General features: G+C 36.9%; 1 protein-coding gene across 8 annotated transcripts in view; it reads right to left on the minus strand.

Moving 5' to 3' along the window:
* tenm3 (teneurin transmembrane protein 3) overlaps positions 1-13,906 on the minus strand; it is a 580,699-nt gene that overhangs the window by 88,981 nt on the left and 477,812 nt on the right. For all 8 annotated transcript variants that reach the window (XM_031895448.1, XM_031895444.1, XM_031895443.1 and 5 more), the window contains 5 exons: positions 9,405-9,615; positions 8,673-8,774; positions 8,291-8,485; positions 5,916-6,116; positions 1,633-1,818 (listed from right to left, as the gene is read on the minus strand). In XM_031895448.1, the coding sequence (XP_031751308.1) occupies positions 1,633-1,818; positions 5,916-6,116; positions 8,291-8,485; positions 8,673-8,774; positions 9,405-9,615 (895 nt within the window). The remainder of the gene's footprint in view (positions 1-1,632; positions 1,819-5,915; positions 6,117-8,290; positions 8,486-8,672; positions 8,775-9,404; positions 9,616-13,906) is intronic.

The following is a 13,906-nucleotide window of genomic DNA, read 5'->3' on the forward strand; positions in this document are numbered from 1 at the left end:
TGTCCTTAATTTGTATGGACAATTCTTATATTTTAATCTCTGTCCCTGGAAATATGTGAGTTTCAGACCAACCAAAAAGGAATAGTCTTTTCTGACTAGGATGCAGTTTCAGTCCATAAAGTAGTAATAATAATGTAATTGTATTTGGAGAGTCACATAACTGTGGAACACTATGAGAACTTTTGTACTGTATATGGTATATAAAAGCCTAAATTATTATAAAATGTTGGCAAATAGGGATTTCTTTCTCCAGGGCCAATAAAATAAACATAAACTGCACTGTGGCTTTCTACATTCAGTTTATTTATGCTTGTGATTCTCTGCACCAGAAAGCTTATGCAAGTCAACTATCTTCTCAGGCTCTTTACACTAGATGTTGTGTTTTGTATGTTGAAAACCTGAGCAGACCTTTATGTTTTATCTGCAAGGAATTAGTAATTGCATTCCATCTGAGACTAACATGATTAACAAGACTAGTAAATATAAATGCCAATATTTAGATCTGTGTTTAAATGAGACATGCCCAAGCCATAACGGCCTCAGGCAATGAGAGTTCTTTTGACTTAACCACGCTTTATATCCTTCCCACCCAAATGCAAATCCCACGCTTGTGTTATAATGAAATATCTAGAATAGAATATCAAGGAATATCTAGAACCATGAAAAGAAATATGAAGCAAATGCAAATCTCTCCGTATGTATCACATACAATACTCCTTTCCAAAATATAAATGTAATTTACTTGGGTCAGTGCCCCCTTTATTTTTAGATTTATAGCACCTAACTTTGCAAGCATTGCGTCAAACAATCAGTGGTGTGTTTTTAGCCACAATGCAGCATTCCCTTTGTCCTAACAAAAATGTCCTCCCACTATAGTCAAGGTCTAGATTAACTAACAAGGGACTGAATGCAGATTTACATGCAAAGTGACTTTTCAACCCTCATCTATTTAAAACATCACTATACAAATTACCTAAAATGTTACTGTTATACATAATTGTAACATTATATGCATTAACCAGGGCACTTTCAATGCAATACAGTCATTTGATAGTATGAAATATTAGGTCAGGCCATTTCAGTGCAGTAGAAAGAGGCTGGTGCTTTCGATCTACACTATGAAGGAGGACAGGAAGCTAGGAGGATACTTGGACATCACCAGAAATGCAATAAAGCCTCACATTGGCTTAACCATTAAGTTATATAATGCTCATGGGCTCTAGACTATAGAGTACAAAGGATTTTAATGCCCTGGCTCAAGAATGGTTGCATCTTCGAACCCCAGCTTGAAAAACATATTACCCAGGAGCCCTTTATCGATAATCCTAAAGCTTGCTTGCCAGATTGATTCCTGGGTTTTTGCCAAGAACTAATTACACATTTGTAATTTTTATTGATCTACAAATCTCAGCATCCACCAAGGGAGTGCATCTATTCCTTTTAAACAATACCAATTGAGGATCTGGTAAAGTAAAAGATAAGTAATCAACTATGCCCACCTCCTGTGTATTTATGACTGGGTCGAACATTTTCCATTCTGAAAATTAATAATTAGAACAAAATAAGCATAGCTTACCAACAATGGAGGGCCTCGTTCTAATGAATAATTAGAATACATGTAGCGCAGCTTACCGATATTGCAGTGTTCTCCATTCCACCCTTGGTTACATTCACATTTCCCATCTTTGCAGGTGCCATGCTCCAAGCAACGGGGATGGCAGGCTCTTTGATTGCAGGAAGGACCAGTCCATCCTTCTTCACAACGGCATGCTCCACCCATGCACACACCGTGAGTGCCACAATCTACTGGGCAAATTTCTAAATATCAAGATGAAAAAAAAAAATAGTTACAGAACATTAGAAATGAACATGATGTCATGAAGTCCATGAAAAAAGAACTTCACATTGTGGCCATCCTCTGTGAGATTTTAATAAAGGCTTTACTGATATGTAGGTGACTGGGAACCTAGAACAAGAAGCATCATTTTAAGAGACGCAGCTTTACTAATATTTTTAGAAGATACCTAGAAATCAGTATTGGTCAAAGCAACAACAACAAAAATTGTAAGGCCTGAAGAAGAGGAAGAAATGTTAAAATTTGAAAAATGAATAGGAAAGTAAAAAAAACTGTTGAAGTATTTAGATAATGGGGCACAATGAGTTTTACAGATTTCAAACTCTTCTAGTTGGAAAGCGCTGATAATACAAGGAAATGTTTCCCAGAGGAGGGTATACCAATTTCTGTGGTTATTCTCATTGTATAATATTCCTTTTCATAAAGTTTTCATGTGAGGTTGTTGGATATGACTATATATCACCATGCAGGATATCACCATATGACCCCAAATACAACCTATAGGAACTGCACACACTTCAAAGTCAATTTTGAAGCTTCACCTTTTTATTAAAGCCGCAGATGTGACATTTAGGAGGGTTACCCCCAAAAATGCTGAATCCTTACACTTGTTACATCAGTGGCTATAATAAAGCTCATCAAAGTGTATGTGGTTTCTATATAAATTATAGCTAGTTGTGGCAATAATTTCCTGCTTGCCTCATAACCAAGGCAATTATCATAGATAACTCTTTTAATTTTGCCTCTCATTCACTTTCTTTGGTAAATTACACTGGAAAAAAAGATGCTTTACACAGTTTTTTTCTGATATAATTTAACCAGATGACAAATCATTTTGGCCCTTAATAAATATGAGAACATTTTGGCCTCAATTACATGTAGGCCCCCAAGTATTCTAAAATAGCATCCTACATGTGAATTCCAGAATAATCTCTTTATATTTTCATGACTGTATGAATAACAATGAATATAAAATGAATAATAAAATCTTATTGCATAATGACAGGCACGACTAAATATAGTTAAATGTATTTTTAAATTCAGTATACTTCATCTCAAACATAAATCAGTTCTAGGCAAACAAAAATTATAGCAATAGATTAATCACTTACTTTTTTTTTTTCTTTAGAAATAGGAAAGGAATTACAGGGATGACATATTTTTATCCCTGATGGTAGTGTTAACAAATGAACATTCATAGGAAAACTTGCTGCAGCTTCTAGTTTTAATATTTATAGTTGTACTGTGAGCCTCTAAAGCTGCGGGTTTTATGGTTTTCAAGTGATTCCAAATGAATATTACACCTTAGTAATGTGCAGGCTTTAATGTCTTCTTCCCCAAAGAAGTTAAATGATCAGACTTTCACCCAAAAGGATCAATTAAACTCATTTGTAATCCATTTCATTACATGAACATTGATGAGTGTAGAAGCTCTGAGCAAGAGAATATAATTAACACAGAAGCCCTGTTTTGCTGGTAGGCATCTCTGCTGTCCAACCAACAACACTCCTCGAGAGCCGATATGGTTTTAAGAATCTTCAGGAAACCTATTATTCATACTATAGTTATGTGTTCAATTAGTTAAATTAAGTCCATGTGGGACCGTGCTTTTCCTTCGATTTGTTTTGCAGGTAAGCCGTAACCTCTAGACTTAAATAGGCATTGCTTCTTGCTCCTCCGTTTAATTTATTGCAATAACAGGCAAAGCTGACAAAAGCCATGGCTGTATAATTATAGCTCATGGGCAAACCTTGCCACGAACAGAGATAAATGGACCATGTATCCCAGATGCTCATATGCGCTAACATAGGAAGTGTAGATTAACCTTACACTGTGGGGGAAGCATTAAAGTCCAGGTCGCAAGGGGTTTGTTATAATAATATATACATATAGCCAGAATGCAGTGTTTTATACACCTCTTGTGCAAGCAGAGCTTTCAATACAGCAGAAGTATGCTCACATGTGATTTCACAGAGCAATATATTATAATGCCATAAGAAGCAATGGTATAGGTGACAACGTTATGAATAGCTTTCTTTTTATAATAAGGGTGAGATGATGTATTTTTTCAGCCCCATCTTAGCTGGATATTTTAAAGGTGGGTATATATATATATATATATATATATATATACACACACACACCAATATTTTTTAACAGAATTACAAGGACAATACAAGGCAGTTTTTTCATTAGCATTCAATTTTGCATTTATAGACATGGGGCTAAGAGAATTAAAAGGGGTGCTTCGGAAGTGAAGGGAAAATGTTTCTGCTAAAATTGCATAATATCTGATTATTTAACCCCTTTAAAAAAAGAGTATTTGTTTGACAGTGGAGCCCTGAAGGGTTTATAAAAGAGATGAGATCAGAAGGTAATAATTCAGCCTCTTACATACTGAATCCTACTTCCTCTAGGCGGCACTTTAAAAGCCAATTTTTCAAAGAGGCTGTAAAAGCACACGAACACCCACAGCTCTATTTATGATTTTGCTGTAATATATATTTTTTTTTTACGTATCAGATCTTTTAACGGAGTGCTTAATTCCAGCCTGAAGTTGAACAAGAAAGTTTGACTTTACTATATAAGGAATGCAAAGCCACAAGATGCATTTAACATGTAATTTTTATTTGTGGCCATAATAAAGTGAAAATATTAATTTTTAGAGCCATAACGCTTGATACTTGCTCCTTAGCAAATAAGGCCATGAAAAAAAGGAAAATAATGCATCTTTAATCATGAATGTTTGCATCTATCTATCAATCAAACAGATTTTGTGACAGTTGTGACTGCAGTCCCTTAGTATTTGTATAGTTGTGATAACACAGTAAAATGGAATTCTTTAGAACTATAAAGTAACTAACTTTACAAAACTATAATATATTGCTATTCTAAAGGCATTTCTTTAGAAAAAAAAAATCTTTCCGATTACAGAGTGTTCATTTTCTTATTAAGAGACCCATGATGGTTTGATTAACTTCAAAGCCGAAGAATATCAACTTGGCGGTAGGAGAGAGAGCTTTATTTCACAGGTACCCTTTTTTCTTCCATCTAATCAATTTTTCATTAGGGTGAAGGTGTTTATCAGTTTTTAGCACACAAGCTTTGAACAGGGTGCGTCAATCTTTGTAATGAACTTATTAATTAGAGCTAATTTAATTCAAGTGGAATTGAAGGTCTAATTAATGGAATGACGGCTTATGAAGACAGAGGAAAGCTGTGTTGATCTTCAACCTATACACTGCGAGAGATCTAATTCCTTCCCTTTGGCGACAGAACAAACTGCTTCTCTATGCTTGGATTTATTACATCATGATTATAGATGTCTGAAGGTCACCCCGTGTTTTTAAGTCTATGTGTACCTCAAAAGGTTATACTTAAAAAAGAAAATCTACATTCTGTTCTAGGTACGAATTAGTTGTCTCAATAAAAGAACCATAAAAAAATTCTCCTGGCGTACTGCACTCAAAGTACTAACACTGTTTATATAAAAATGTTACTAGATATTTTCTTATCCTACACCCTGAACAAAGAGAGTTTAATGTGAGATCACTGATCTCACATTAGTAAAATGATGGTGCCGAAAGTGCATTGTTGTTTTTCAGATTCAGAAAAAGAAAGAATGAAAAAGAATGGATTAAAGAATAAAAGAAAGACAGATTGTTTGTCGCAGAATGAAAGGGTGAACTAAAATGTCACTGGATGTTACCCACTTGGATAGACTTAATGTTCTGGCTGACCCCCTGGCCATATGAATCATTTTAATGGATGAAGCGGTGGGAAAGGAATTGAATATTATGAAATAAATAAAAACAGAGGGTTAAGTATATTACAGAAGAATAATGAGTAAGGAAACAATAGAACACAAAAATGTCCCTTCTTGCCTACAGAACAGAGCAAATGAGGGCTACATGGTTAAAAGGCATTGACCTATTATTGTTATACCATTATGCCTTAATGGAGCCCATTTTTATTTCCTGAAGTATCCTTTTGCATCCGTAAGCTTATACAGTAAATAAAAAAATTACCACCTTTCCCACCAACAAAAGTATGCACTTACCTGTTGAGCAGTCTGGGCCAGTCCAGTTGGGATCACAGGTGCAGCTTCCACTTTCCTGAATGTATGTTCCATGGCCAGAACACTGATCTGGACACATGGACTTCAGAATTTCACAGTTGCTTCCGCCCCATCCTTGATGACAATGACATTCCCCATGAATACATACTCCATGATAAGAGCAAAATGTGTCTAAGCAATCAGCTGTTGGAAAAAGAGAGGGAAAAATGAAAAAATAAATGTTTAAAAGAAAAATAACTACACATAATACTATAAAAATAGATTTTTTTGGTGAGCACAAATACTTTCCCTACTGCTTATTTCCAGGGTCTCAGCAATCATAAGGCAATCACACATAACAAAAGATATGGAAGTAAACCTTTCCCATGCCCAGCATTAACACTGGCTATATTTGTATTTATACACATATAAATAAAGATAAATAAGACCACTATTTGTCATTGCCTTGTATAGCATGTTTATTAGTTTATGTGCTTATCGTCTGATGATGGATGGCTACCAGATCTGCTTAAGACCTTTCATTTGAACTTCCTTATATCAATATGAACATAACCCAAGTTTTCTCTCTGTTAGTTGAATGGGCTAGTCACAGCACAAGTACAATGTATGTACAGCTCCTCTTTTATTTACAATAATAATACTTTGCACCAATTGACTTTCCAGCACACTGCTTGCCTGTTCAATCAATGGCAGGGTAGAAAACTGGCATTCTCACAAATATGACATATTGACCTAGACACACTCTGCAGACCCATTGCTGTTTTCTAATGTATCAGCTGAATACTGTATATCTTCTTTAACTCCCATTAATGTGTGCTGGATGATGAGACTTAATTCAGCAATTTGACTCAATAAAACCGTACACTTTCAGGTCAATGGTCTGAAAATGTAATTCCAAGGACTTAATTGCATTGCTTTGCACACGCAGATCAATAAAAACAATTTTATTGAAGGAAGAAAATGGTGGTTTCCTTACTAGACAGCAGACCAAAATGGACCGTAACACTATCACATACTGTATTTCCTAATTACATCTGCTTAATGACAAGGCTATTAAGTTTCCTTGTGACTAACTTCCCTTTCTCTAAAGACAAGTCTGAACAGCTTTGTGAGATGGGAATATTCATACTGTGGCTATCCAACTGCTGCCAAACTACAGCTCCCATCATTCTCCGTGTTCCATTGGGAGAAAACTGTAAGCAGCAATAGCTAAGAAGAGCCAGTTTGGGAATTACTTTTGGATTAATGAGCTGCTTAATCTTTAAGAGAGAACATATATCTTATTTACATAAAATAACTAATTACTTGTAGTTTATTATAGCATAGAAGTTTTATTCTTGCCAGTTTTTTCATAGTTCCTATTAGCAACATCCAAATCACTACATTGACAGAATAGGTTGATAAGTTTGAACACGGGGAAAACATCTATCTATACAGTCACATTGGTATAGGGTCATGCTTACTAGTTAAAAAAGTTTTTAACCAAGCAAACACAGAATCTATGGTGCTAACATGCTGGTAGTTGTTAAGTCACCTCCATAACTCCTATAAACTCTGGTATGTAAAGAGTTTAAAATAATTATTTAATTATTAATAATTATTTTCCACGTATTTTTTATTGCCCAACTAGTTCTATATACACCCTGTTGATCTTCTGACATCCTGCTACCAGGCTTCCGTTCCTTTTTATTTCCTGTTGTGAGCAACCCCCTTTGTATCGGATATTGTCCGAAGACTGTTGGCCAGTATCAGCCTTGCCATTTGATCCCAATTTGGACTATTTTCCAGCTTCTCTGACCTGGGCTTTTGTAATCTGCTGCTCCCTTTATCAGTGCTATGACGTTCATGATGCGTACAGTTTACGGCTCTTGACATATAGTTATCTTTCTCCAAATAAGTCTAAACCATTGTTTCCATTGAAGCAACACATTTCTTATGAGTTACCCTACACTGAATGTCAATAAAAATCTAACTGCAAGATAACTCGTGGAGGTAGATTTACCAACATTCTGATTTTTGCGGTTTTAGAGGTTTTTGAAACCATGAATAAACTCATTTCCACTAAAACTTTGAATGTCTAGTCATTTATTACAAGATCTGAATATAAAAAGCTCACACACATGACTCTCCCTATAATCCTGTTTATATTCTTGTAGATGGGCCCAACTGCACTGATATGTTTTACATATGGATGATTTAGAATAATAAAACAAAAGTGACAAATATATATGGTACACATATATATATATCCCTTGTAATAAATTGATTGTGCTTCTGATTCTAATCTGTGTGCCTTTCCCAGAGCCAGGACCTGGGTCTGTTGTTAAACAAGAAAAACAGAGGAATTTAAGGGATACCTTCTTCACAGTTTTCCCCCTTATATCCTGAATTACAAGCACAGGATCCCATAATGCAGATTCCATGGCCACCACACAATGGATCCACGCATTGAGTACTGGGGACATCACATTCCGTGCCCTTCCAACCGCTGTAACAGAGGCAGCGTCCCTTGGAGTATTGCCCATTTCCACTGCACAATACAGGGCAGGCTGCTGTGTAATAAAAGATGACAATATAAGAATTAGACACTCTATTCTTTTGCACTTGGACCACTGACACGCATTAAAAAGAAAAAGGCAAATAAATTTCCGTGTCAGACGCGACTTCCTTAAATGGCTGATGGTTTGTGTGCCAGCATCGCAGTTATATTTGCCTTACAAAAGAAACCAATTTGTGTACCTCTGGAACAATCAGGGCCTAGAAATCCAGGGAAACAATGGCATGTTCCTGAAACACATTCTCCGTTTCCATGGCAATTTCTGGGGCATTCCACAACGGACTCTGAAAATAAAAGAAGGAGCGAGACTGTCTTTAAACAGGGGACCTGACAAGTTTTCCATTTTTACCCTTTCTATTTCTTTGTTACCGCCAGGCATTTTGCCTGGCGGTAACAATTCCATGAAATTCCATGAAAGCAAATATTGACTTATTTCCGATAATTGCTGCCAGTGTAAGTCAGGATTAGGAAGTCCAATTTGTTATGACAATGTCCAAAACATGGCATATTTTAATGCTGGCTGACTAATGTGAAATGACAATCTTGCTGACTGCGTTAGCAGGTAGTTATACATTAATTAGTTGTGACTGAATAAACATGACAGGCTGTTGGTGCATTAAGCATGGAACCTGGACCCCACAAAGTTAGACTAATGCCAGACGAGGCGTAGGGTGGATATTTTTGGCAAGCGGAAAAACTCTTGCCGAAAATTCCGCCCTACGCCTCCTACTTGTGCCTGCACCTAAATGACTAGAATACGCCCGGGTGCAGGCACATGTATCGGAAATGCAAGAGTTTGAAAGTCTTGTGATAGTTTCAATGATTTTGCATCTAATCTTACAAATAAGACATTGTTTCCATGAAAGTAAAACAAGTCACAACTTTATTATGGTTAAATATATAGCTGAACTTACCTATGACAATCGTGTTGAATGACACTGGTTCTGGGTTTTTACCATCATTATAAAAAGCAATGTGCCAGATTCCCGAGTTGAGATACTGTATAAATCCGGCCTCATGAAGGCTAATAGACCTCGGGAGCCGTGTGGCCTTATCTGATTCGGGCAAGTTGCGTTTCTCTCTGGAAATTAACCGACTCCCTTCCAGAAGTTCCACAAAGTCATACTATAAGAAATCAAACAAATCAGGTTTAGAACAATACTATTTCTGTCTGTGCTAACAATTCTGTAAAAAGGAAACTGTAATGCTTAAATACAGTATATTTTATTTAAAACCAATTATAATACTTAGAAAAGGAGAAGGGAATATATTTGAGCACAGGCCAGCACAATGCAGAGCCCATCAGTATAGCAACATCATGGGGAATTGAGGAAGGCATGAAATTATGTCAGGAAATGCAGCTTGTTGATATAGACCTTTTGCAACAGGCTTGCGACTTGCACTGCTCAGTTTCTTGGTAATAAATTATTCAGAAAGCAACTGGCCTGGAGAAATATGCCCCCAGCCTGGGAAAAAAAATCATATTCATCATCGAAAATGAGGGACTGTCATCATTTTGCGAAGGTCAACTTCCAGCAGCCATGAACAGCATCGGACATTGAGTTTGTAGATCAGAAGAAGCTTCGGAGCCAACGCTGAAACTCAAGGTCATCACTTTTTTTTTTTTTGGTTAATGGACAATTCGACAAATAATCTATCTAATACTCTTTCTTAATAGAATAAATAATATTTTCCAATAACCTTCTCTTAAATATTCATAAGCCAACTTTATCTTGCATTTATTTTCCGTAAATAGACAGTGTGATGACATCAATTACCATGTGCCAGGAACTTTCCCTTACTTTGTATTAGCATTTATAGGCATAATAGGGAACAATCAAAACTCCAATGCAATCTCTATAGACTGCAATAGTAAAGTCCCCATTGCTGTGACTACCGGGGCAGCAACCTACAGTATAAAGGATACAGCTGCCGGGGCAAGAAATATGACAGCTCCAGTTTACAAGTATAAATGTGAAAATGATTAGCAGGAATGCTATTCAATACCTAAAGAAATTCAAGCCTGCTGAATAAAAGAGTGCAGTATTGAATGTATTGTAATACAAATGTGCATAGCTTACATAATTCATCATTTATAGGGTTTTTATTATGTCTGTCAATAATATATTTCCATATGCCCCATATGGATATTTCTATGCTCTCTCTTGAGTTAGTTTCTCTATAAAAAGGTGTGAGTACACAGTCTCCCGAGGATTCTACATTCACGCTGCATGCATCACGCAAAGCCTTTTTGTTATTCCGATGGGGCTCCTTTCTATGTATCTCCCCTGCTGGATTTATTTGCTTTGTGGACCTTAACCATCATTTGTAATTTTCTGCGCTCTGTGTAACTAATACAGTGAAAATAATAAATCTAAAAATAAAATAAAAAAACCCCAAGTAGCCATCAGAATTGGTTAAATGGATGTGATGTAACGTGTGGATCGGAATAAACTGTACAGTAAAAGGCTAAAGCCTGGAGGGTTTTTTCTTTATTTGTGTGCGTGGAGTGGAGGTTTGATACAAAGAGCACTCCAGGGGTGAATTTATTAACCTGCTTTACTCCTGCAGACCTTTCCTTGCTCCCTGGAAGTTTCGGCGGCTGTGTCAAGTGATAGGAACAACAGCAGGACCCTTCAAACTACCAGCATTAGTCATTTCCAATAATGCCGCACACTATTAAGCCCCGGAAGCCTTAAACTCACTTTTAACTTTTTCTGGTTTACAGGGAGAATAGGAATCGACTCTTAGTACTCCCCCCAGACAGCTTTTCAAAAGTCTCATGAATGTGTAATAATGATAAAAAAAAATCAAGGGGTGAAGCTTTTGACTGATACAAAGTAGAAAAATATCACAAGGCACATCTGAAAGAGAAACCCTTTGGCTTTACATCTGAGCCTGGCACAATGGCCTGTGTATATGGCACATGGGATGGGCCACATTTAAAGAAATATTGGGTCCTATGCCTTCAGATCTGTTCAGAAGGCCTTTACATTTGACATCTGAAGGGTCTGACCTGCATGGTTTCATCATTCAGCTGATTCTTTCTGTGTTAATCCAAGGAGAGGGCAGAAATGTCATAAGAACACACACTGTATAGACAGAGTATCTCATATGACAGCACTCCTTCAAAATTCTCATTTTTTATGGCAATATAGCAATTGGCAACATTTCGAGTACCACTCTGCTCTTTTGTCAAGATGGTTAGGTACATAAAATATATGTACATAGATAGCTGGTGTAGACACATATAGTTAGATGGTATATTGAGCCCATATATGTATATATTTATAACTATGCCTTGATTTGCTTTACCCCTTCACAACTGGTAAGGGTTAAAACAATCATGTAACACAGAATATTGTATCACCGGCTGAGGTTAACAGCAGTAAGATGTTTGAGGTCTTCATAATAGAGCGATGAAGCAAGTACACATTACAGTGATATTCTTGACGGAAAGAGAAAGTGAATTTTTTTCCCTGATATATACACAGTACTTGTCAGGTAATGTGCAAGCTTCATAGCACAAAGTCACTAACCATTAACTTTAAGGATCGCCCTCTCTTGCAATAACGTTCTATTCTGTTTCCATGCTTGGTGATTTCCATAGCCGAGCCCTGCGATGGCAATACTGTGTGAAGTGAACTATATGGAAACCTTCAATTTTCCACCAGATATTGGAAAGTGAATGGTCATGTTAGTGAATGCTTAGGGAAATAGAAAAGGACACAATGAAATCTTGCTGTAGGCTTGAGGGTTTCACTCTGCCATGCTGACACATTAGGATGTATCCACGGGCACAGACACAGAAAGACTGGAAAAAACAGGTCAAGGGGATTAATCGGATCAAGACTAAAAAAGCGGCTCTTCAGTGTTGGGTGTTTTCTTTCATTCAGTGACCCGGACTAGCAAATTGGTCAGATGCTTGTACTTTTCGCTGTTCTTTCAGTTTCAGATGTTCCTTTTATATTTATATTTTGTTACAACATACCTTTTTTTGTTTGTCAGGACTGTCAAATGAGACAGAGAGAGAATAACATTGTGCTATGAATTACCAAGGCTCCATGGCTCAATGGCTTGTGCCTGCCTCCTTCGTGTATGATAATTATGCATTCTAGGGGGCTGATTTACTAACCCACGAATCCGACCCGAATTGGAAAAGTTCCGACTTGAAAACGAACATTTTGCGACTTTTTCGTATGTTTTGCGATTTTTTCGGATTCTTTACGAATTTTTCGTTACCAATACGATTTTTGCGTAAAAACGCGAGTTTTTCGTATCCATTACGAAAGTTGCGTAAAAAGTTGCGCATTTTTCGTAGCGTTAAAACTTACGCGAAAAGTTGCGCATTTTTCGTAGCGTTAAAACTTAACTTAACTTTCGTAATGGATAGGAAAACTCGCGTTTTTACGCAAAAATCGTATTGGTAACGAAAAATTCGTAAAGAATCCGAAAAAATCGCAAAACATACGAAAAAATCGCAAAATACCGATCATTACGAAAAAAACGCAATCGGACTCCATTCGACCCGTTCGTGGGTAAGTAAATCAGCCCCTAGGCTTTAGATAAGCTACATGCATTACAGTAGCCCTTCCTTGTACAAAACAGTATTACTGTTGTTAGAAATTCTTGCACTTTTTCACATTTTCACCAATAGGTTATATAAGGAAAACATTCAATCAATTTGTTGCCATTGCCTTCCATACTCTTCACCAGGGTAAGAACATAGCAAACCCAGTAGTTTGCCTGATAGATTTTTTAGATAAGGGCATCACTTGCTTTCGCAATTCCGGTGTCCTTTAGTCCACAGTGATGTGTAATGCTTCTTGCTGGCAACAGCAGGCTGCACAGCCCTTTAATTCTGCTCCACACTTTATCCAATTTTAGAAAAAGCTTTGCTCACAGACCTAATCATAAGATGGTATGCCAGTTGGCTGCACAGCTCCCATAGTTAAATTCATTTGCTGCATAAAATTTTGCACCAAGGTCCTTTGTCAGTCTACTGCTTGCAATAACATAGGGCTGAGAATAAATTAGACCAAGCCCTGGTCTTCAGCCACCCTGTCCACCATCATGGACTGCCCGGAATTCTATATGTTACCTAGCACTGCTGCCAATGCATGACTTATGAGAACCATGGACTCTGGGGAACCCCATCCTCATACTGGTGGTGCTAGCCTACAGACATAAGCAAAGAATAGATTTAACCACCAAAATCTAGAACTGCCTGGGACTTGGGACGTCCATAATTCATTACTGATCTTATTTTCAAATATAAACAATAGAATAGAAATGCTATATCTCCACTTTTAATAGATGACTGTGTTCTGCTTAGTTATAAGAAGCTATAGAGCACACAGGAGGGAGCATAGGCAACACATAATTCGCAAAAGACCTTTCCTTTGTGTTCTCCATT

Source organism: Xenopus tropicalis, chromosome 1, assembly GCF_000004195.4.
Source record: "Xenopus tropicalis strain Nigerian chromosome 1, UCB_Xtro_10.0, whole genome shotgun sequence".
Lineage (NCBI taxonomy): Eukaryota > Metazoa > Chordata > Amphibia > Anura > Pipidae > Xenopus > Xenopus tropicalis.